Genomic DNA, 25,443 nt, shown 5'->3' with positions numbered 1-25,443 from the left:
AACATTATTTGCACTCCATGACACTTTAATAATTCACTATCTTATTCTATTTGAATTTAGTTTGCATTATTTTTTAAATTTTTATGATGTTTCCCAAAAACTACTTGTACAAGAAGTTTTTTGTTGCCTGATATTCTTGGCAGTTTGGTTTGCCATATGCAACATGACAGGCACCTCATACCTTTCTCTAATTGTTTCAAGCAATTAATTCAAAATATTGTACTTTTATGGATCACTCCACAGTAAAATATTTGAGACTGACACATGCCTTGCTAAAATGGGGGATACAATTTCTATAAAATTTTGCTTCAGTAAACTATTTTATAAAAGCAGAATTTGTGAATTGAATGCCTCTTTAACAAATCTTAAATGATTCTTAAACTTAATTTTTCCCAAAAATGTCATGCAAAACATAAAACTGTTGCAAAACTTGTTTTAAAAATGGAAGGAAATTTAACTAGGTCGATATTGTCATATTACATGTTCTCAGTAAGAAGTTAGATTTTGTTAAAAAGCTCTGTATGAAGAATTAATAATAATGTGAATTGGAGTTGTTGATATTACTGATATACTGGTTTAACACATTTATTTTCTGGTGGTACATACCATCATTTTTTTTCTCGCACTGTACTGGTACGTCATTATTTTCCATAAGTAAGGAATGTATGGAAATTCCTGATTACTCTTTGTAAAAAATTTAATTATATATGTATTAACAGCATCTTTTCATATTTCATGATAAAAAAATAATACTTCCTTTACAAAACAGTTGTATTTGTCACAGTAATCATATTTATGATACTTTATTCACATTGACATGTGTTGTGTATGGAAACATGGTGGCCAAATGGATGTTGTGAAAGATCATCTGACCAAGAGCAACTTTTGGAACAATTTCAGATTTAGCATTCCTTTGTAAGACTGTGAATAATCCTACACTTGTTTTCTGTTTTTGAATATCAGGCACTTTATGAAGTCCATTAAATACTTTTAAATTCTCATTTGTTGAGTGTGCTTTATGATTACTTGATGTTTACTTGCTCTCTCTGAAAAATATCTTGCACAGATGTTGGCATCCCACACAAAGTTTCCTTATTTATCATATCAGTGATGTACATTGCAAGTTGTAGACTTCAGTGTCCACACTTTATATTTTTATCAACAAACTCTGATGTCATTAAAATGCCTTTCACAGGTTGTCCACAATAGTGTAAGCTTAATCATCCTTAATTCATCCTTCCATCCTGTTTTTAAATTACAACTTGTACATCTGTTGTCATACTCATAGCAAATTCATCTACTGTTAGGTACTTTGGGTGGGTGGAGGATACAGTGATTTTCTTTTGAGCTAGGAAATTTTCTTTTCTCATATCTGAAGATAATTATTTCTATTTAGACAATTCAATAGGTAAAACATGCTGTTATCTTCTTATAAATCAGTGCAAGATATTTTTTCAGTTATTTACAGGTGGAATATCTTTTTAGGAAAAGGTGTCAAGCCCCTGCCCCAGAGCATTATGTTGTTCATCCTTTACATAATTATGGTATACCTTGGTACATATTACAGTTTTTTCAGAAATAACGTGGTATCCCATGTTACAAATTATGAATAATACTGGACATTACTGATTTCATTATTTAATTGCTGCATTATATTTATTACTGGCTGTTGTGCCCTGAAAACAAGGCTTAGCAAAGTGATATATAAAGTATGATGTAAAAAGCAAATTTTATGAGAGAGAAACTGGATCTTATTTAGTGCATGCACACATACTTTTCTCATCTTTTCCTATTGTTCCATTTTCTGTGTGAGATGCCTGAGGAATTTGTTTGGAATTGGAACTTTTATTTTCACATATATTCCTAGATGTATTAATGACCTTTCTTATCCAAAATGTTTTATCATACCATTATTGATTTCTTTTTAAAGGTATGGAAAATTTCATTAATTATGATACCATGTTATTTGAATTATGAATTATGTTAATTGATTCCTTACTCAAATTGTTGCTTTTTTAAGACTTTCAGATGTATATACAAGCTTTTAGTGACCACTTTAAATAAAACAACATAAAATTTGTAAACTTGGTGATATCTTTATCTATTACTGTTATTTTAATTTACTAATTTTTCTTGTCTTATGCTTGTTTGTTTGAGTTGTTTTTGTTCACCTCGCCATAAGGTCAGATGAGCTGATGCCATGTTTATCATGCATTATCTGTCAAAATTGCTGTTCTCAACTTCTCCAAAGCCAATCCACAGATTTGGAAACAAATTTCACATCGGACATCTTTGAAGTCTAGGGATGAGATCATCAATTTAATCTAGTTAGCAAACTCTTGTGGTTTTTGTTGGTTCTACAAGTGTCACTGTAATATCAATGATTTCAGCTGTTACAAACTTCTGTCAGATATGGATGTCCTCGAAAGCCAATCAGAGTTGATTTTACTAAATAATTTAATCTAATTAAGGTTAATCAACCTGGATATGAGTGAATAATTACTCCAATTATATTAATAATGTTTTCTTATGTAAATACATATTGCTTAATTGTGGCAGCTATGAGGTTAGCCAGGTTAGCAATCTCATGCCCAAGTTAGGGATTGTTTTCTTTTAATTTCTTTTTTAATCCGCCAGTATTCAAAGATAGCAGTAGCTTACCTATAAAAGAAACAACATGGAATAAAATTGTTACTTTAGAAACTTTTCATATGTGATCAATAATTACCATAATAAACTTACTTTTTTGCTACTTTGATGAAACTAAATGTATTTTCTTGAATTTTTCAGTTCAGTAAGTAGATACAGCCATTCCTTGTAGAGCAGACATGAATAATGTTTTAATAGCTTGAAAAAATATTTAGATTTGAATATTTGGCATTTATTTTATATATGCTAATCAGAAAAACTCAATATATGCCTGACAGAGTGCACAGCAATGTATAATATTATGATATTCGTCTTTACAACCCTCTGTTCATCCATCCATTCATATGTTCCCCATTTTATTTATCCACAATACACAGTTCTCCACTGTCTACCTTTATCAAACTTTGCAAGTTGCTTACATTTGGGGCAAGGAAGAAACTTACTGACTTTAGGCTCTTAAGGTTGCTCTTACTGAGACAAGAAAACTGGAATTTCACACTGTAACTATATTTGAGACCTGGAATAAAATTTCTAAATGGCTTATTGATTTTATGGTCAAAGCATCAAAGGTGATGTGGCTGAAAAATGGCTTATGTGCAAGAATTTCAGTTATTGACCATCTGCCTTAACAAGAGTTTGTGGATGGTTTATATATATCTATATATATATATATATATATATATATATATATATATATATATATATATATATATATATATGATTTAAGATGTCTGATGAATTATATGTCAAAGGTCAAGGTTGCTATGAGTAAACGAAACACAATTATATTTTGATAAGAACTTTAGTATTAGATGATGTACCTTGACCAAAGTATCTGGAGGACTTGTTGTTAAAGTATGGAAGAGGCCAATGGATTTTTGAGCCACTGAAACTTCAGATCATTATGACTGAAAGAAAATTGTTGCATGCATGAGATACATTTTTTTAAAGAGTAAGTTTCTTGATGAATGTTTGCAGATGGCTTGCCGTTATCAGAAAAGTCTTTGATTTAGTAGTCGAAAGGACAAAATGTTGATGTCATGGTAAGATGTATGAGAAAATAATTGTTTCTGGACAGTAGGTTAGATCAAGACTACATACTTGTACCAAGCATCAGGATTATTTAACTCATTAGTCAATATTAATTAAATTAAAAATGGGATGAGTAGATTTTATCATTCACAGCACTGTTGTTATTCTACATTATACAGGTTTTCATTTTTGTAAACCTCTGATATTTGTTTTGTAACCAATCAGTTTAGTTCTTACACAGATTTCAGCCAAACATTTTATATAAGCTTTATAATTTCCATTTATAGTGATTGTTTCTCTTGTAATTGTGTGTATAATAATACAATACCCTCTTGGTTCCAAATGGCATGATGTAATGTGTTTTATATTAAGCCATTTGAAGCAAGACAGTACAGTATGTACCACTCAACAGTCACACCAGATATTTAGAATTCCAACTTCCTATTGCCTAGGCAAGATATATTTCAGATTCAAAAGCTGATATCAGGTAAGATTAAATTTGATACTACCTGTAACATGTTTAGGCAGGGAAAGTAAACATTTAAATGTGCAGGTAAAATAATAAAATTAAATTGCCCATGGGCTAATTTACATTCAGAGAAATTATGAAAGCACTAATTTTTATTTTCTTCATTTCATTTCATTGTATTTTGAACTTTCTTTTCAGTGATGAAGACATTGATGCACCTGATGTAACTTTACTCGAATTTCATACCATAACCCCTATAGAAAATAGAACATTTCAACCTTCCCTGCTTGATGCACCTAAAGCTGCACGAGACAAAAGATGCTACCTTGCTTACAGGCTAAAAGAGTTGGAGTACTGGAAAGTGAGTCTGGCTGATTTTTATTTGAAAAGAGATATGACAAGAGTATTTTGAAAAAAACTGTGTATACTTGTAAGTCAAAGCCAACTGCATCCCAAGAGATTTATTCCATTTTATTGTGGAGTTAAAAGCTTTGAATATAATTTATCATGATGTCTATAATCTTCTACGCAGTGAAGATGACACAATGATCTCCATAACCTTCTAAGCCATGCATGTGACACCATGATCTCCATAACCTTCTAAGCATTCTTTTCTAAACAGTGCTGGTGACACCATGATCTCCATAACCTTCTAAGCAGTGCTGGTGACACCACGATCTTGATAACCTAATTGCTATAATTTTCATTAGTGTCAACAGCAGGTTACAATTTAATTACAGACATTTACTTTTGTTCTAGGATTCTTTTGTACAAGATGCAGTCATCCTCTCAGTGACAGTAATTCCTCTTTGTAATGTTGTGCGTCGGATCTATAGAATGTACTGCCTTTTAGTGAGGCTGTCTTATAATGAAGTACAAAATAGATATAATTATACTCCCACTTAATGAAATGGGATCCACAATAATACACACCTTATAACAAGAGCTGTGTTATAATGATGGGCCTTATCATGAGACTGTCTTATAATGGAGTACATAATACATATAATTTTACTACCACTTAATGAAATGGGATCCACATTCATAAACACCTTATAACAGGAACAGTGTTATAATGATGGGCCTTATAGTGAGACTGTCTTATAATGGAGTACATGATACATATAATTTTACTACTACTTAATGAAATGGGATCCACATTCATAAACACCTTATAACAGGAACAGTGTTATAATGATGGGCCTTATAGTGAGACTGTCTTATAAAATGAAGTACATAATACTTATATTTTTACTATCATTTAATGAGATGAGATTCATAACCACACCCGGCCAATAAGAGGAACTTTGTTATAATGAAAGGCCTTATAATAAGGGAGTGTTGTACAGAGAATGTACACTTTACACTTTATAGTGAGGGAGTGATGTATGAAATGAACATATTGTATTTTGAATAAGCTTGAAAACTATTCTTAAAAGTGTTTAAATACTGTATAATGTGTAATTTTCATGAGCTGAAGAGCTTGGAAGATGTCCTATTGTCCATCATCTGTCCATTAGGTCAAGCTTTTTATTGCTATCCTCCTAAGCTATGTCAAGGATTGCTTGAATGTTTACACATACATCTGTTCCATGACCTTGCTGGTCCTAAATGAAATAGGTGCTGCTTGGATATACAATATGTCTGTCCCACTGGTAACTGTAAGACCTTGTTATTGCTATTCCTCCTGATCAGCCCAGTTGATCTATGTTGTGGTGTTCCACAGGGGTCTGTTCTTGGACCTGTTCTCTTCATTTTATACACTCAGTCGCTCTCAAGTGTCATAGATCATCATCCAGTGTCTCACCAATTGTACGCTGATGACACCCAAATATACAAATCTAGCCACCCAACTGAAGTTGATACTACCATCCAAGGTGTAGAGAGGTGCATTCCTGATGTGAAATCATGGATGACTTGTAACAAGCTGCAGATGAATGATGATAAAACTGAGGCAATTCTGATCACAACACAAAGACTTTCTCATTCACATCCTTTACCTCAAACAATAAATATCAGCAACACCAACATTAAATTCACACAATCAGTACGAAACCTAGGTGTTACTCTGGACTGTACTCCCACATTGCACCAACATGTCATGAACATATGCAAGGCTGCATATCTTGAGCTGAGACGCATCAGCTCAATTCGCAAATATCTTTCAGTTGATGTTCATTAGTACTTTCAAGACTGGACTATTATAACTCAATTCTGTCTGGTTCATCTCAACATCTACTCCAGAAACTTCAAAAAGTTCAAAACACAGCTGCTCGGATCATGCTTAGAGTACCACAATCAGAGCACACCTCCCCGCTGCTCTGTACCCTACACTGGCTATCCATTTGATCCAGAATCAAACACAAAATTTGTTCTCTGTGCTACATTTCACTGTCGGACTCTAGTCCAATATACCTATCCGATCTCACCCATGTGTACACACCAGCAAGATACTTACGCTCCTCTGCTGACAATCGTATACTCATTATTCCCACTATGACAACAAAGTCATATGGACATTGTTCTTTTGCATACAAGGACCCAGCAATGTAGAATGAATTGCCCACTGAACTTAAACACAAAGACACAGTGATCACATTCAAGAGGGCTCTCAAAAATCACTTATTTCGACTGCAAGAACAAACTTAAAGACCTAATAATGATTCCTACCTGAAATATTCTCAGCATGTTTTTTATTTTTTAATGTTTTTCTAATTTCATGGTGTTTGTTTTTCTAATAATATTATTATATGTTTTTTATCTTATAGGTTTTTTTTAATGTTGTAAAGCACTTGGAGCTTCTAAAGATTAAGCGCTATACAAAGTTCTCATTGTTATTATTAGTATTATTGTTATTATTATTATTATTATTATTATGTTGGCAAAGAGGATTTTAGCTAAAGACTTTCCTATAATGTCTAGTTGGTCCTAATGTTGCCAAACTGACCATGGGAGCCAGCTAAGATAATATATATTTTTTATTGCTTGAATCTTGAAAAGTTCTTTAAAACCATTAAATTTTATTCTTCCAAGGCATGAATCATGAAATCCTTCTGTATTATAATCTATTACTTTTTGATCCCTTGACTGGTAAAAAAATCATTTTATGAAATTTATAAATCATCCTTTGTTACTGTTATGTCCTAAATATTTACAACAGAATAAAATAAATATGTATTCAGTAATTGTTTCTTGTTAATAATTTCATCACAGTTTGAACATTTCTTTCAAATCTACAATTAGAGGCAAGATCAGAACAATGAACATATCTATAGTCATCACTTTTTCTCATGCATTGCATTATGTTGTGATGAGAAAACAGTGAGAGACCTTTCAGTCATCCATGAGTAGGATCTACAATGGAGAAGAATAATTTGGTTATCCACCTTTTTAGACGTTCAACTAGACTCGTTAGACTCTCTCTCTCTTTGCATTATCAAGATGTTATTTGACCCACTAATCACTTTTATTTTGTTGTTTTGCAAAGAATTGCTAATTGTGATATTTGTTTTGAAATAATGTTATGCCTAATAAAATATGCATGAAAAAAATGATACCTATAGACTTGAGATATGGTCATTTTGTTTGGATAGCTAAATGTTTTTGACTGCATTCCAAATTCCAATTCTACTGAAGCTAAATGTGCCTCCTATATTATTTTGTAGCATTTTGCATTACGTATAAGAGAGATTTACGTGGTTAAGATATGATGTCTCCAATAAAATAACAACAATATTGATTCTAGAATGGAAACCTGTTTTTTGCAGCTAATGTTATTTTATCCTATTTTGCGAAAATAAGAAAAATAAAACATTTTGCATATTAATTTGTACATTGAACCCCCTCAAGATTTTTGTGGCAGTACAAAAGATGCCTGCAAATGTAGGTTAGCCGTATTATTGTTAAATGTGATTTATAATTTCAGAATATTGCACCTGAAATCACCAGGCTGAACATAGCCAGTAGATGTAATGGAATACATATTGCTAGACCCTCACCTAACCATAGATTTGTTGCATTTGGAACTACTCATGGTAAGAACTACATATATATTTGCTTGCAGAAACATTAATAACTATTAAATTAAATCAGGTATGTGTGCTCCATTGTTTTTTTTTTAAATATTTAATGTGGGCTGAAACAGTCTGTAATTTGAGCCAATCAGCCCATATTTTGGTCTAAATAATCAACCATGGCATGAAGCAGCCATGGTCGGCCAGCATTTGTTTTCAGTTGGTCTTCATAAGCAAGTACATACAGCAAGATAAATATCTTTAGTTACACAATATTACAATTCAGATATGTTGCCTAGAGTGCTTGTTAATATTATTCATCCAGTTTTTCAAATTAAAAAAAATGACTTATTGTCACTCTATAGGTGATTGGTGCACAGATAAAAATTATCAATTTTTCCCCAAATATTTTGCCCAGAAAATTAACCTTTCAATTGTATTGTGATAAATTTGTTCCCTGGCTAGTTTCAGCGCATGTGTCCAAGACAGATAATGTCATGTACCATCCTCTCACAATGCATGCAGCTTGATTTCTGTGGTTAAGGATGGTAAGAAGAAGTTGACGGAATGATTTTTTTAAAAAATCACAGTTATTTTACTCCACGAATATAAATTATAGTATTTTTGAATTTTTTCATTTTTTTTACCAAAATAATATTGAAGTAAAATTCTTGTCTCTTGATTGGTCATCTTTTTCTTTTTAACCAGTGGCACAACAATTAAATTAAGAATCTAGGTACTTTTGCCATACTTGGTGACTCAGTTTCAAGTGAACATTATTAAGGTGATATGGTGGTGCATTTTTTGGGGGGGTGGGGTGATATATCAGGGGTCATTTTAGTGCCTTGCTACTGGCAAAATCTTTTCTTAAATGGAGTTACAAAAATAAAATTATGAACAAATTATGTATGACAGATATAAACATGACTTCAGCAATAAAAATGGAAACATAACTATGGTTTAATATTATTTCAGGAGATATTTTTGTATGTGATTTGTGGATGGTCCCTTGGAGACCCATTAAAGCCCTGGCAAATGAGGCAAGAGGAGACGATCCCATTGATGACCTTTCCTGGAGTCTGGACAGCAATCGCATTATCACTGTTTGTAAATCGGTAGGATATTGGGGGGTTGGGGAGGTTTTTTAGATTCCTCAAAACAGACATGTATCATTGTTCAGGGTTGTAGTCAGTGGTTAACACATTTGAAAAAGTTTCAGAACTTAATAAAGTATACATCTTGTCAATGTTTGCAATAGTACATTGGTAATGCTTTCTTGCACTGTTAGTATTTTACTTGCAAGCACATATTTTTTGTTTGAGTTTGTGATGTAAGCCAGTATAATCAATTATCACATTACTGCGTCGAGCTCACCATACTAAATAAACGTGAGCTGTTGTACTACATATGGTGTTGGTGTCAGCGTCTATACAGGTAAAAGCATATACATGCGTACAAACATGCTGAATGTTAACCATTTCTTCCTGTGTCCCAGGCAACAGTTTGGAGAGACAAAATGTAAAATGAATTTGTTATGACTTGTATCTATTATTAAATAATGAGAAAAGACAAATTCTTATAAGGTTTGAATAATCTTAAATATCCTTTGAAAGAAAATGATAAAACAACAAAACCTTAAGAAATCTTTGGTGATTACAACTGCAGTAAAATGATTGCAGACTTTCTGTTGCTGAAAATGTCATTGATCTCAGTAATTGTGTCATTCTGAAAAAATTCCCTCACCAACATGTATGTTTCTTTGTGTATTCAGTAAGAGGTGTCAGTGATCTCCAGCTTGTTTGAAGAAATTTTAATAAAGATTTAGTTATTTTATTTTGTAAATTTTTTTGGTGACATGGTACTTTTTCCTGTATTCTTTGCTGTAATGATCATTGTGTTTGATAGATATAAACTAGGAGTATCAAAATAAAATGTACACCAAACCTATGCACGAATAAGTGATTGTTTGATTGCTTGAAGCTTTGTTATGTTAAAATAACTTTAAAATTTGTTATAAAGTTAAGTACTCCAACTATTTTGAAGCAGCTCTCCTTATTGGATGTTTTAGAGTTTTGAAAGTAATATATTGTAGTATATATCACATCATGTTTAGATGGCAAGACTTAAGAAGATTTTTTTATCCATTTTCATTGCAATAATTGCCAATTAGCAAGGTACAAATATAGTGAGTTTTCTGAAATGATATAATTGTAAGGATTCTGCATTATAATAATTTACCCTAAACTGGTTATCTTCTCTATTACTGTATGTACCAGGGATCCGTTCAAATGTGGAGCATGTCTGGGGGATCCGCCATAACAACTGATGCCAAAAGATTGGATCTTGCCCAGGATAAATATGGAGCTACAGCAACTCAGTTTCTTCAGCTTTTGGATCTTGACTCACAGAAGGGGGATTTCACTTTTCAGCAAGGTATACTGTTTTATTGACCAGTGAATTTTGAGTGCGTATTGGAACCATATAACCGTTTCTGTATATTCAGATGTACAATTACATTATTTCTTCCATAATAAGACTAGTGGACAGCCTTATTATTGTGATTTTAAAAAATGTGGGTAGGGCACATTTACCATATTATTAGAGAAAAGTAAGTTACTTAATAGGTGCCACATATTTGTAAAAATGTGGAATGATTGGGATTGTATTCATGCATGGGTTTTGGTTTGTATAAACACAGTAAGTATTTGATATATTAGTTTGTGCAGATGTAATGATTTGGACCTCATGCATCTTTTTTTCACAGGTATTCTAAACTTTGCTGATATAACTGGAGGGATATTGTAAACATGCACAATAGTATTAGAATTTGTCTTCACCCATCCTAATTGATAAGTGCTAGAGGTTAAAAAATACTGAGTTTCTGGGAATAGATTGGACAGAAGGCGCTACATTTTCACTTCGTTGTAGTAACAAAGTGGCAAGGATAATGAAAATAATCAATATATGTACTGGTGTTGGATAGGTAAATTTTACCCAAGGGTCAGAACTTGTGGACATGTAAGAGGCTTTGATTGACTTTTGTATTTGTAAAGTCATTCATCCTTTGAATACATTCCCCAATCACATTAACAGTAGGGGATATAAACATGCAATCTCCTGAGTCTAGCTCAGCCAAAAGAGAAACTCCATTTATATCACATAGACAAAGGTCAGTAACAATTGCCCATCACTTCCACTTAACTTTGGTAGGTTTCACCAGTTTTATGCTTCGCTTCCATACACAAAATTATATGGAATAATCCTCCTGTTAAACCCCATTCTTTGTGTTTGAAATTCAGCCAACCTGTCAAAATTTTGGATTCATTTGGATTAATATTGATTGATAAACAGGTGCTAATACAATATGTTTGGAACACAGATGATTTTTTTTGAAAAACATTACTTTTACAGACTTGATTATTTTATACCGTATGTTACAACATGCTATCATTGATGCATATTGACATTCAAATGTTCATGCATACTGTCTTTAGTTCATGTACTCTGTTTATAATGGGTATTATTTAGCAAATTATTTAATGAATTATTAACACACTGATATGTTAATTTGTGTATTGTTTATTTTATTTTATCATTGGAGAAATATATTTTCTATATGCAGTAAATGCAAGAAATGCAAAGCAAGAGAAGGCACGAGTTTTTCTGGGTCTGTGCCAATGTACCTATTCTTCCCCTTGCAGCACATGCAATTTGTGACCCGAGGATGCTTGGCCAGTCCTGCTTCAAAAATCATCAAAAGGCAAAGAGGAGACAAGTATGGATGTACTAAGTATACATCCAAATATAGAGTCAATTGTGAACCTTGGGGAGGATGCATTGCATTATCATTACCCCAGGGCATGGTTTATCCCAAAATTGCAGAAGGCAAGGACCAAGAATATTCACACAATGAGTGTGAAGATGCTTCTTAGCTACAGATTTTGTCTGATTCAACCATGGATAGGAAATAGTTTAGTTTTAAGGCTGCCACCAGAGATATATATCAGGTGTTGCTGGCTTTAGAATTCCCTAAATCACCCACCACCATGCATGACTGTAAAGTCAAAATGCTGATCAACATCAACAGTGATGAACAGTCGCCTGTCTGTCTGCTCTCCAAATCAACAAAACTCAAGGAGATTAATGATCAACTAATGATCTCATTTCAGAAAGCCAGGTAAAAGCCATGTTCTCAGCCCGCTGGTACAGGACACATTAGACTGCTTACCATACTGAACTCCCAGTGTTGGATAATAATGTAATGGCAGTTAACATGTCTGCTTCAGTATATTATAAGGTGGATATAGACGTGTTTCTTGTATATTAAACTTAGTTTGAAACATTGTCACGCCACTTGATCTGGCAACATTAGTGACTTTTCTGACTTGGAGTAAATTCCACCAACCAACACACCTGGGAATCGACATCCTGAATTGCTAAATCAGTCTGGGAGCAATCTTACAGAGTATGTAAGAAACCAAGTTTCTCTACCCCAAGCCTCCTGCTTTCTGATACACCTGAACACCGTCAATGCCTGGAGACAGCCTATCGGTGGTTGCAAGAATCCTGCAACTCATGTTGGATCAACCTAATTTTGCAAAACAGAGGTGGACTGAAGTCATTTCATAGCGCTTGGATTTTATTTATTCAATCTGCAAAATTCTCCCATTCTAATGGATCTGCCATCAGATAGGATAAGGAACATATTTTTCAGCAGGAGATACAGCATTCATCAACAAATGGGCACTGGGGATTGTACAAAAGTAAAAATCCAGGGTTCTTTTCATGACTGTCTTTATCAAAAAGGCTAATGGGCAGTTGAGGTCATTTATAGATCTGAGTGGCATGAACGAATTCATTCTTCCGCTGAAGTTCAAGATGGAGATTTCAAGATCTGTCCAACTCACCATCTGAATGGAACGGCATGCAGTCAGCCTCGATCTTACAAATGCCTACTTTTTATATCCCTATTCACCTGAAGTCGCAGACGTTCTTTGTTTTTTTTACTGTGACAAAGTTTATCAATATTGAGTCCTTCCCTTTGATTTAAATATCAACCCCTCGGTTTTCACCAAATAGATAGATTGTATCATCACCCTAATTAGATTGACATCCCCTTCAGCAACAGCGGTTTATCTTGACAATTTTCTCCAGAGACATATGGTCAATGCTATTCTTCTCAAGGGTAGAAATGTCCTTCTGTCCCTCTTGAATCATCTCAGATTTCCAGGGAAATGGAAAAAATGCAGACTTCACCCATTCTAGTGTTTTGTCCACCAGGGTACAGAGTTTATAAACAATCTCAGTCTAGTGTGTCTTCATCATGTGGGCTTCCTCTGGATCATCCAATGCAGAGTCTGTTTCCAGCATATTGTTTTCATTGAGAGAGTAATGCAACTCCTTGGGTTACTCTTTGTACCAGCATTCTGCTTGACTGCCTTTATATGCACCCATTACAAATTACTCTGTTGACTCAATGGTGCCCCTTTCCTGATCCAGTCAAACAGAAGGCCAATATCATAAATGATGTTTGATTATTTCTGTGTCAGTGGTTCAACCCTAACTGGAAATTACAATATGTCCAGATCCCCGCAAACATTTTTGGGGAGCCCACTTGCTGCTGTGCTTTGATGTGAGCAGTGGCAAATGGAGCAAGGGTAATGGCCTTTTCACATCAACCTTCTAGAAATTTAAGCTATCATAACATCTTTCAGGTCTGGAAGAACTGACTGTGCTGGAGGTAAGTCCTGATTGTATTGGATAACACTGTAGAGGTGACTTAAGTCCTTAAATGGGCTCACCAGATCACCTGACCTGTGCAGGCTGTTTCTTTTGTTGTTGTTACCAACTTCAGATTGACTTGCTAATTGGACACATTCATGGAAGACCAAGTGTTCTGGCCAATGTTCTGAATATTTTATTAATATGCACTGGTCCTTTCATCCATCATTTTTTCATCGGATTCATGTACTTTGTGGGTGTTCGATGATTGACTTGTTTGTGACAAGGTGGAACCACAGCTTCCCACCTTTGTGTCACTTGTTCCAGACCCTGAAACTTGGACCAAGGATGCACTGTCTATCAATTGGGAGTTGGGAGGTGTTGTGGTCCTTTACTTATTCCCATGGCCTCACAGTTCTAGTATCAAAATTAAATCTGAATGTACAGGGTCTGAATTGCAAGATAATTCTCACAGCCCCTCTCAGATGGAACAAGTCTTGGGTCAACGATCTATCTGAGCTAGACCTACTCAGGTCTTCCTTGGTACTGACACTGTCATGTCTTCACTGATACTGACACTGTCAGATCTTCCTTGACACTGACACTGCGAGGTCTTCCTTTATACTGACACTGTCAGATCTTCCTTGATACTGACACTGCAAGCTCTTCCTTGATACTGACACTGTGAGGTCTTCCTTGATACTGACACTGTGAGGTCTTCCTTCATACTGACACTGCAAGGTCTTCCTTCATACTGACACTGCAAGCTCTTCCTTGATACTGACGCTGTGAGGTCTTCCTTGATACTGACACTGCGAGGTCTTCCTTCATACTGACACTGCGAGGTCTTCATTCATACTGATATTATCATGTCTTGATACTGACTGCCTCACTTACATGAAGCATTCCAGTTATTGTCTTTGATCAAAATTGCTAAATCATATGTCAGACATTTTGTATCATTTGTCTAAAGTCTTTATATCTCCTTTGAGAATACTATGACCAAGAAAATCATAGACTTAAAGATTATCACTTGTACAGTGTTGGAATATTGAATTTTTTGAAAAAATGGATATGATGACTTAGCTATGGGTTCAAACCATCCACAATCTTTAAAACTATATAGGTTTATGTATGTTTTCATTTTCATTTAAAACTCTTTGTTGAATATCCATCCTCAAATAATGCTCATTACATTGAAAAATGTGGGAGAATGTATCCTCTTGCCAAATAGTCATAAAATAATAGCTGAATGAATACAAAAGATTAATACAGTTTGCTCCAGTTGAAGATTATTGAATTGTCATGTAAAGCATAGACAGGAAGTGCATGTTGCTGAGTCAGCTTTTTCAGTGTTACATAATTAAGAGATCACATTGGCTTTTATAAACTGCCCAAACAGATAGACGGTAAGTCATAAATTCTCATTTTGTAAGTCTCATTACTTTAAATTATCTGACTTCATGACTTGTTTTCCCAGGATTGATAATGAAGTTATTTAACTGAGATAGGCATTGTTTAATAATACTGAGATGTTTACTTTAAAAGGGCATCTCAGCTAGTTAAAAAACTAATCTGTCTTTGAGAATTTAATTATGTACAATATTTACATGCATATATAAATTTCACAGTCATATCTAAGCACTGCATACACACACACACACACACACACACACCTGTACATAGTCATATCCAAAGATCTAAGTTTACTATACACTTGTGTTGTCATTGTAAAACTGTAACTCAGGATTCACTGCCTTGCATTTAAAAGAGGCAATTGCTGTGGACATGAAAATAGTGTATTTACAAATTTACATTTGAATGCCCTCAGTAATTGGTGGACACCATGAATTAATTTACATTTATGCATATCAGATTTGGTATATATAAATATATACATTCTGTTTTGTGGATTTGTAATTTAAAATAGAAAAGGTCCTAAAATATTGAGTGATGATAATAGTGGATTCCTGAAAAAAGATTTCAGGATACATTTGTAAAACTTGTGCATGCATAATTCCACTGCAGCTACAATTAAGATTGAAATGAGGTGTTTTGGTGTTCTTAAAAAGTGCTATTACAACATGAAGCTGTTAGCAATTATGAATTAGGCTCTGAAAAAAAAAACAAATGACATCAAACCAATCTTTTTTTGAAAGGGATACATTCCCTTCCATCTGTTGGATTGATCTCGTTACCCCTTAGTATTTATGTGTCAGCAAACAATCACATTTTGCATGCATCTGTATTTCAGGTCCACTTGCAGAAAATGGTGTTTCTCAAAGCAGTGCAATTCCTAAACAAGCTGTATTATTCCCCAGGTTCACACTTCTTGGAACTCAGGTATTCTTACAAATCGGTTTTGTTTTCATCCTTTCTTTCTGTTTTGTTTTCCTTACCATAGGATATGAAAGGACAATAAATGAATTCTGAAATACCAAGAGCTGCCTCCCCGATATTAGCTGGATATGCTTTGTTTACAACTCATTAGTCAGTAGAGCATAAGGACTGCAATTCGATTCATCAAGTGAATATTAACCGTGTTATTGGTTCAGCTTGATGCTTGCATTTATGTAGGTAATAACATGAATTCTTAAAAAAAAATATTTTCTATGCAAGTCATGGGTGTATGAACTCCAGAATAACACAGCAGTAAATGAAGATCCTGTATTCATCAATCTATTGGTCAAGATCAGCTGACCTTTAAGCAGCTTTGACTCCTGTTGAGTGTCTCATTTGTTACATTGTTTAGAATGTCAAAACCTACAGTGTGTTTTTTTGTAGACATTAAGTCTTTTCTCAACACACAACAGCTGAATCAAAATGTACGTGGTATCAGTGGCTGTTATGTCACTCATCTGAACACAGCGATACGCACCAGTCATATTTGGGAGTCAGTCTTGTGTTCTGAACAGAGCAACACAGCTTATTCTTCCCAATTTTATAGCATCATCAGTAAACTTATGGCTTGACTTTCTCTCCATGTATGCCTTCCTCAAGTAACACTATAAAGCCTCACTTCTGTCATATAGAAGAAATTCAGACACTGGCTGTCAGATAGGTAATCATAAAATCAAGCAAAGGAACATACCTGAAAGAAAGAAATCATAATGTACCTGAAAGATAGAAATCATTAAATGCTATAGGTGTTTTCATTATATTTCTTTGTTGTTTATAGTTTTTCTTTATCATGTGTTATTTTTAAATTTTATCTCATACAGTTTGCCATTTAGAATTTGTACTTAATCATTTATCATTTATGGCTTGTGTTGTGCAAGGTTTTACACAAAGCACCTATCAGTCATTCTGTCTTAATTCTGTATTCATTCACAATTTCTTTAATGCTCATTTACCATTCGTGCTGTGCTCATTTTCCAGTTGTTGATCATATTACTTGCATTTCAGATGGGTACATAGATGATTCAGGGTCTGTATAGTGGCACTGTATTCCGTTGTCACTACTGCCTAAGAGATGGCTGGGGCACTAGGTTATTACCTAAGGAAAATAATTCTGAAATTTGCTATTGCATATTTTTCACATCATTTTACTCCATCTGAAATGCCTGAATTTACAATATTTACTTTTCTAATAAGACAGATCAGTTCTAAAGCTGGTGGTTATAGATTTCAAAAGTGGCAAAAATGTGTATATTTTCTTGGTCCTTTTTATGTGGAATTCCAAGGCCTATAACAACAACAGCAACCATTAGTTGGCATTGACATGCAAGGCAGCATGTATAAATGCTCTCAAAATTGACATAAGTGCTATTATTCTCACATAGGTCTCTTTTTTTTAATCTCAGAATAGCCTGATAGTTGGCATGAGTAATGGAGACCTGTTGAAGTGCAACTTTGAACACATTATCAATAATAATAATGCACCCCAGGAAGATGGGGATAAGAAGAGCCCACAAGAGGATGCTGTCAGGATCAATAAACCAACACCTGCAGCCGTAAGTTGTATTATAACCAGTGTAAGGTGTTTGTGTTATGCATAATTTAGTCATTTGTATATATGCATTTAGTGTAATTAAGATGATAACTTTAAAAGGAGGACCACTTTAGGTCTCATGAATCAACCTTTGGAACCCAAAATATACATCACCAAGTACCACACTCACCACCCACCCTATAAATTAGCTTACCCTGTGTCATCTCATCTTCTGCTGTCTCAAAATACTTTGATTGGGATTGAAGCTATAGATCATTGAAAACTTTGATCAATAGAGAATAAGGTGATTTGGAGTAAGCTACTTAGAGGTTGATTCTTTCTGCATTTTTGAATATTTTGGGATTTTGATATGTTTGGAATTTGGCCATTGTTTTAAATCCTGCAGACATTTACAAATGACATTGGTATATACAGCACACAATCATGTAAAAAGTAAGAAACTGTATTTTTGTCATTTTTCTTTATATTGTGTCAAAGGAAAATACTGTTTTGTTATAAATAGACAGGTAAACTAATTTATTTATAAATTCAGGTGAGAAAGATTTGTAGACCACCTCATTGTTTGGTGTTTATGCCATGTGACTGAGCAAACATATGTTGGTTATTGTTTTCCCATTATTTAACAACACTTGTACATTGGTTGCATTGAAGACAAATGCTAAGATTTTATGGCTTTATTGTTCATGATTCAATAATAATTAGAAAACTGTTATTAGCTTTTTAAGAAATTTATGTCTGTCAAAATAAGTAGCAGGCAGCTTTATATTTTTTCTTAAAGAATACTACACTCATGTGAAATTATTCACACAAAATCTTATTTATTTTGATACCATGGCTTTGCAGTACCTCATGCAATTGGTAAAATTTCTGGAGCCATGCCACAGTTATGCTGTATCAGAATTTATTAAAGTCCTACCCATTTAGGTCGACATCCTTGGGCCTGAGGAAATATTGTTGACATAGGCAAATGTCGAGATAAGTGTTGCGGGGATCTGAAAAAAGATACAAGTTAAATTCATCAGTAAGTGGTGACCTGTTGCCAGTGAGTAGCATTTACACTTTGAGAAAACAAACAATGGATATTTTGAGTACATGAAGACAAAACCAGTATGAAATACACTTGTATATTGACAGATTACATTTTGGTTACCTTTGTGTAATAAAATCCACAATAAAATATTGCATCAGTCACATCCTGATATGAAAAACATTCACTACGATATTCAATCTTGGTATCAGCACATGGTTGCATATTTGTTATTTACATGCTTCAAGTACATGTACTTAAATTGTCCTAGATTTCGGTCAGTCTGTTCCAATCTTTTTGAGGCTACCAAGAGGATGGGGCTATTCACAGGGAAATGAAAACCTGTCAACAAGTTGGTTTAAACAGTACATAATGACTGTCAGAATAAAAAAGGAATTGCTTGCTTGTCCTTTTTAAAGGAATTTTAAACCCTGTACACACAATATCAGGTTTAATAAGAAGAAGCACAAGAAGTTGTAAAGTGAATCATGTTGTACTAGTAAACATACTAGTAACAATACTACATGGTTAATTCCCAAAGATATGCATTAACAATACCCTATTTCCCACCACTGATTTTGTGATCTCTAAAACCTGATGTAGCAACAATACTACATAGCTCTCCACCAAACCCATATAGTAACAATACCCTATTTCTAGGCATTGATTTGTTTTCTTCAAAATCTGATGTAGTAACAATACTACATAGCCTTCCACTGAACCCATATAGTAACAATACCTTATTTCTAGGCATTGATTTGTTTTCTTCAAATTCTGATGTAGTGACAATACTACATGGCTCTCCACCAAACCCATATAGTAACAATACCCTATTTCTGGGCATTGATTTGTTTTCTTCAAAATCTGATGTAGTAACAATACTACATAGCCTTCCACCAAACCCATGTAGTAACAATACCCTATTTCTAGGCACTGATTTTGTGATCTCCAAAGCCTGATGTAGTAACAATACTACATAGCTCTCCACCATACCCATGCAGTAACAATACCCTATTTCTAGTGCACTGGTTTTGCGATTTCCAAACCTGATGTAGTAACAATACTACATAGCCTTCCACCAAACCCATGTAGTAACAATACCCTATTTCTAGGCACTGATTTTGTGATCTCTAAAACCTGACGTAGCAACAATACAAGATAGCTCTCCACCAGACCCATGTAGTAACAATACCCTATTTCTAGGCACTGATTTGTTTTCTACAAAATCTGATGTAGTAACAATACTACATAGCCTTCCCCCAAACCTATGTAGTAACAATACCCTATTTCTAGGGCACTGGTTTAGTGATTTCCATGCCTGATGTAGTAACAATACTACATAGCCTTCCACTAAACCCATGTAGTAACAGTACCCTATTTCTAGGCACTGATTTTGTGATCCCAAAGCCTGATGTAGTAACAATACTACATAGCTCTCCACCAAACCCATCTAGTAATATTACCCTATTTCCATGTGACATTGTAAAGCAGAGTCTGTTATCTCCAAAATATGATGTAGTAACATGCTACATTGTCAATCACCAAATTTGTGTAGTAAGATTACTTTATTTCTAGGTCACATTGTAAAACTGATTGTCTTTATTTCCAAAACTTGATGTAGAGATAATGCTACATTGTTGATTTAGTTGTATTACCCTATTTCCATTTAACAGTGTAACACTAACTTATTTGATTTGCAAAACCTGGTGTAGTAAAAATACTACATCGTTAATTCCAAAGCACAAATAGCAACATTACCCTATTTGCATTATAACAGTATACCATTCATTTGGTTGTTTAAAATATCTGATGTAAGATTACTAGATCTATGCCTCACACTGCCTCCAGAATATAAAAAAATGATGTGTTGTTATTCCTATATGACTTGAACTTTGTGTTTAATATTAGTTGTAAATGCTTATTATATTATTATATTACTCTACTGATTATCAAATGTACTACCCTCCCAAGTGGAGACTGCCAATGGTAGTAATAATAGAATCCATCATATGCCTATGTGTGAATTATGAAAATTCCATCCTTGGCTCAGAATTTAAAGTGGTACACACGGTTGTGCTGAGTGTTTGATGCAGATCTGTAATCCCAAGGGGAAAATTTCTATCCCAGATCAAAGCACAACGATTATTATTTTCTGACACATTTTAATCAAATTGGGAGTCCATGTCAAAAAGGCATACTGTTAATATTGCAGCAACTTTGAAACTTTCATTACTTAATGATAGAGCTTAAAAGTTAGATTTACACTGAACTATTCAGTGGAAACTTTCTGTGATGTTCCTTTTAGCTTTAAAAGAACACAAACACAGCAGTTAAATGATACACATATGAAGAAGTCACAAAAATAAGTCCACTTTTATTGATAAGATTAATCAAGATGGACAAAAATAATGACATAGTTCTCATTCAACTTTGAGGTACAATTGATTTACCCTTCAGAAAAGATACAATAAGAATGTACATTTTATAAACAAAACAACAATTACAACAGCAGCTATTTTGGCTTAAAATGCTTGTTTTGACTACTGGGAAAATATGTTCAGGTGATGATGCAAATGACGACATATGTGATATTTTGTGTGCTCCCAGTAAATGTTGTTGTTGTTGTTGTTGTAGGGTTTAATGCCATTTTCAGCACACAATAGGCTATACATGGCGGCCAGTATTAATGGTGGAGGAAGAAGAGGTGCTAATGTTAAATGTGACTAGTTATAGATTTTATTTTAAAATAATATCTGGATACAAAGAAAGATGTCACCCCTACATCAAGTTTGTCATCCTGAAGATCATGCTAAGCCTTCTTTCCATGATCAATGCATAGATAGATACCTGACAAGTGTGTCACTTTAAACTGAATAATGAACATTTGTTCCAGATAATAAGGGCTGTTCCATTAAAACATATGTGGGACAAAGGGAAGGCACTTTTAAAGTGGGGTACTCACCCATAGATGCTATTTAGAAATTTCTTATAATTTTAATATGAACTCGTTGAAATCAAAGTACCATGGCATATATTTTTTAAAAACTTCCTTCCCTGGGTACTATGTATGTTTAAATGGAACAGCCCTAATGGTTATAATAGCGCAATCATATCTTTGTAAAGAAGCAACCAGTAACAAGTGTGCATATACTGTCTTCACAAAATAGTACAAAATACTTCCTACAGAGATTGTCATAAGTTTAATATTTTAGCATTAAAGATTGAAAAAGTTTGTGAGATTTGCTCAAAACAGTGATGTTTTGAAAGAATCAAATTGGTCTCAAAAGGAAAATAAATCACACAGATCGTACAGCAATTTACTTTTGTCATATGATTAATATCAATTTTTCAGTTTTGTGCCAGTGATAAGATTGTTAGACTTATTTTAAATAATTTTTTATTCTAGTTTCCAGCCAATTCTTGTTAATATTTTTCATTGAAATTATATCTTTGGTGACATGTCCAAACAATTTACATGCTAGATAAGCTGTATATATAATATGTTTGCCTTTTTTATCTAGCTTCATTGACATTTTGCTGTATGCCAATTTCTCTTTTTGCACTTTTGCTATTGGTTCTTTACAAAATATAAAGTGTTTTCATCTGAAAAAATGGCCAGATACAAAACTTTGTGTGTGTATTCAACAAGAGCTAACTCTTGGTCTGTGCTTTCTGATCCTTTTCCTTCCTGCAATCAGAGATAGAAAAAAATTAATTTGTTACTTCTAATCTAAAAACCAACTGCATAAAATCTGTGAAGATGAAATAATTAAGGATATAATCTTGAGAAACATACACTTTAAAGCATATAAATGTTGAATTTTCAGTTAAAAATGTCCTAAAGACAGAAGGCTCATAGACCCACTACATGAATGAGTAAACCTCTGTAAACTTTTACATCGGCATAAAGATACATATCATGGGGATAAATGTTAGGCCTTATTGATTTGTATTGTACAATGGAATTTAATAAAGTTAGTCAGAATCATGCCGAAAAATCACTAACATTTATTTGCAAAATTATAAGCAAAATAATGTGTGCATTTGGAATTAAGCTAACAAAGTACACCGCTCCCTCAATAACTCATGCCCTGATAACTTGCAAACCCACATATTATTAATTCCAATTAATTAATTTGTAACACGTGATAGGTTGTTGAAAAAAGTTGGAACGATCTTTCATATGTTGGACATTTTGAAAATAAATATTATTTAAACAGAATAACAAACAACTTCATTAGAAAAAGCACGTTATTAAAAATTAATATCGACATGATTGTAAAATGAGGAATTGGTCAATAAACAGCACAGTTCCATAACACTGCTCCCCCCCCCCCAGTTTTCTTGATATCAAAGGGATTTTTTTTCTCAATTTTTGGAGTTCCCTTGGTAACTCACATCCTGCTTAAAGTGTGGTCTATGTTTGTGGACCTCGTTATGAAGTACTTTTATAATCATTTATCCAATATATATAAAATTATGTCTTTTGTATTCTTCCTACCAGTGTCCAATATTCATAGCATATATTGAAGAGGTTCTTTTTTACTTAATTCTCCACAAATGCTTCAAATATGAATAAATATATGGTCGAAGTATTTAACATTACCGGACTTGCACCTGTGTATCTTTCATAATGACCAAATGGAGAATATCTTCCAACTCTTACTACCCAGCCTAATGATGTTATTGTCTTTTAGACTAAAAGTCTGTTTGGGTTATTATTGTGGTACTAGTCACAATACATCAGATTCGTATATAAAATACCTTGAAAGAATATTTACTGATATCTATAAGGCCATTCTTAAGCTTAAACTCAATCTGCAACTCAGTTAAAGCCAACACATTTTACATACATAACTGATATAGCTAATCACATCTACTGTATAAATTGAAAACAAAAAGTATGACTTGGAAAATCTCATATAAAATATTCATCCATCTTTAAAAGAAAGTAATTTACTAGTTTAGAATTAACCAGTTTGATGTCATTTTGTTTATGGAAATTACATTATATAAGATTAAAAAAGTCAACTGAAAATATAACTATCAAATTAAAAGAAAATATTGTCAAATATCATGACATTGAAAACATACCTTTGCATGTTGTCTGACTGCTGTTGCATATATTGGAAGTATCTTCTTTTCTGTCATCAATACATCTTTCAAAACAAAAATATTGTCTTTTATCCCCCACTTATCTTTCTGTGCCATTTGGCTCTGCTGTTTATTGGTGTGATCCCTCTCAGACTTGTATCAAAGAAGGGCCCCCCTATGTCACTTCACTAAGGATGGAGTTTCAGAAGTGACCAGGCAAAATGATATCAGTTTGCCTTTTATGAGAAACCCAATTACTGGACTGGAGGACATGAAGGCTATCATATTTCAGATTATCAATGTCAGTTTGTTGGAATCCAATTGACTGTAATTGCTACAAAGAGAAACCTGTTGATATGTGATTCTGCAGCTGTTCCCCTGTAGCTGTGCAGGGTCACCTGAATGGGGAGTTTTCAGAATTAGATTTTGAAAATAAAAACATTTTAGCACAATTAAGCAAAAACAATTGGGGAAGACAGATTATATATATATATATATATATATATATATATATATATATATATATATATATATATATATAACTGACCCAATTAAATGTTCAGGATATTATAACTTCATTGTATTTTATACTTTCCACACTTTGTAACACTTTGTACTTGAACATGCTGTCTTACAACAATTCCAAGTACAAGAAATTCACATATTCTGTCTATATCATTATTGGCTATGTATGTATTTATGTAAATGTGTTGTAACTGTGCATGGGAAAGACTATATATATGTATGTATGTATGTATGTATGTGTGCATGTGTGTGTATGTGTGTGTGTGTGGATGGATGGATGGATGTGTGTATGGATGGATGGATAGATGAATGATAGAATGGATGGATGGATGGATGGATGTATTTGTGTATGTATGTATGGATGGATGGATGGAAGAATGGATGTATATATGTTTGTATTTGTGTGTGTATGTATGTGTGTGTGTGTGTGTTTGTGTGTAATTTCACCTAGTAAAACAACCTGTGATGGTTCATTTCATAGGGAATCAGACTCATAATCCTCGCATTCAAGCTTTGACAGTCTGCTCAAGCCAGCATTGGGCTAACTGCTTTAGTGTGTCCCTGGGAAAAGTATTTGGTTACAATGGTGCTGACAAAACCAACAAAAGCAAAACAAAAAAAATCCGGCTCTGTCGGTCAACAATATAATAACTAATGAAGCAGACTCCAAGAACAAATACTTACATTAACAAGGAAAACAAAATTAACCTCTGGGTTTTTATCAACTCATTGTAGTACCTACCTTGATATATAAAATCAAGTTATTGTATGCCATGCCCTGTCTTATCACTGTGAACATCATTTCATTGTCAAGATAACTTGTATATGAATTGTTCTACTTCATAATTCTTGTTCCCAAATGCATTTAGAGATTACTTTTCTAAAAGATTTGCAATGGTAGTTATATTGATTATTCTCTGGCTCATGTAAAGTTACAAATGGTTACATTGTTCAAGACCGC

At 33.6% G+C, this 25,443-nt stretch overlaps 1 protein-coding gene and 1 long non-coding RNA gene across 3 annotated transcripts in view; one reads left to right on the top strand and one right to left on the bottom strand.

The window, feature by feature from the left end:
• LOC149799924 (uncharacterized) overlaps positions 1-25,443 on the top strand; it is a 174,868-nt gene that overhangs the window by 78,228 nt on the left and 71,197 nt on the right. For both annotated transcript variants that reach the window (XM_089959379.1, XM_089959378.1), the window contains exons 13-18: positions 4,349-4,511; positions 8,076-8,184; positions 9,139-9,278; positions 10,440-10,596; positions 16,139-16,227; positions 17,688-17,837. In XM_089959379.1, coding sequence (XP_089815505.1) covers positions 4,349-4,511; positions 8,076-8,184; positions 9,139-9,278; positions 10,440-10,596; positions 16,139-16,227; positions 17,688-17,837 — 808 coding nt within the window. The remainder of the gene's footprint in view (positions 1-4,348; positions 4,512-8,075; positions 8,185-9,138; positions 9,279-10,439; positions 10,597-16,138; positions 16,228-17,687; positions 17,838-25,443) is intronic.
• LOC149799925 (uncharacterized) lies at positions 22,262-24,415 on the bottom strand. The gene is made up of 2 exons (XR_016421258.1): positions 23,958-24,415; positions 22,262-22,551 (listed from the first exon to the last, which is right to left on the bottom strand). It is a non-coding gene; the product is annotated as an uncharacterized LOC149799925 (long non-coding RNA).

This window comes from Sinohyriopsis cumingii, chromosome 5, assembly GCF_028554795.1.
Source record: "Sinohyriopsis cumingii isolate HCF-2022 chromosome 5, ASM2855479v2, whole genome shotgun sequence".
NCBI classification, from domain to species: domain Eukaryota; kingdom Metazoa; phylum Mollusca; class Bivalvia; order Unionida; family Unionidae; genus Sinohyriopsis; species Sinohyriopsis cumingii.
This window is presented reverse-complemented; position numbering and strand designations above follow the sequence as displayed.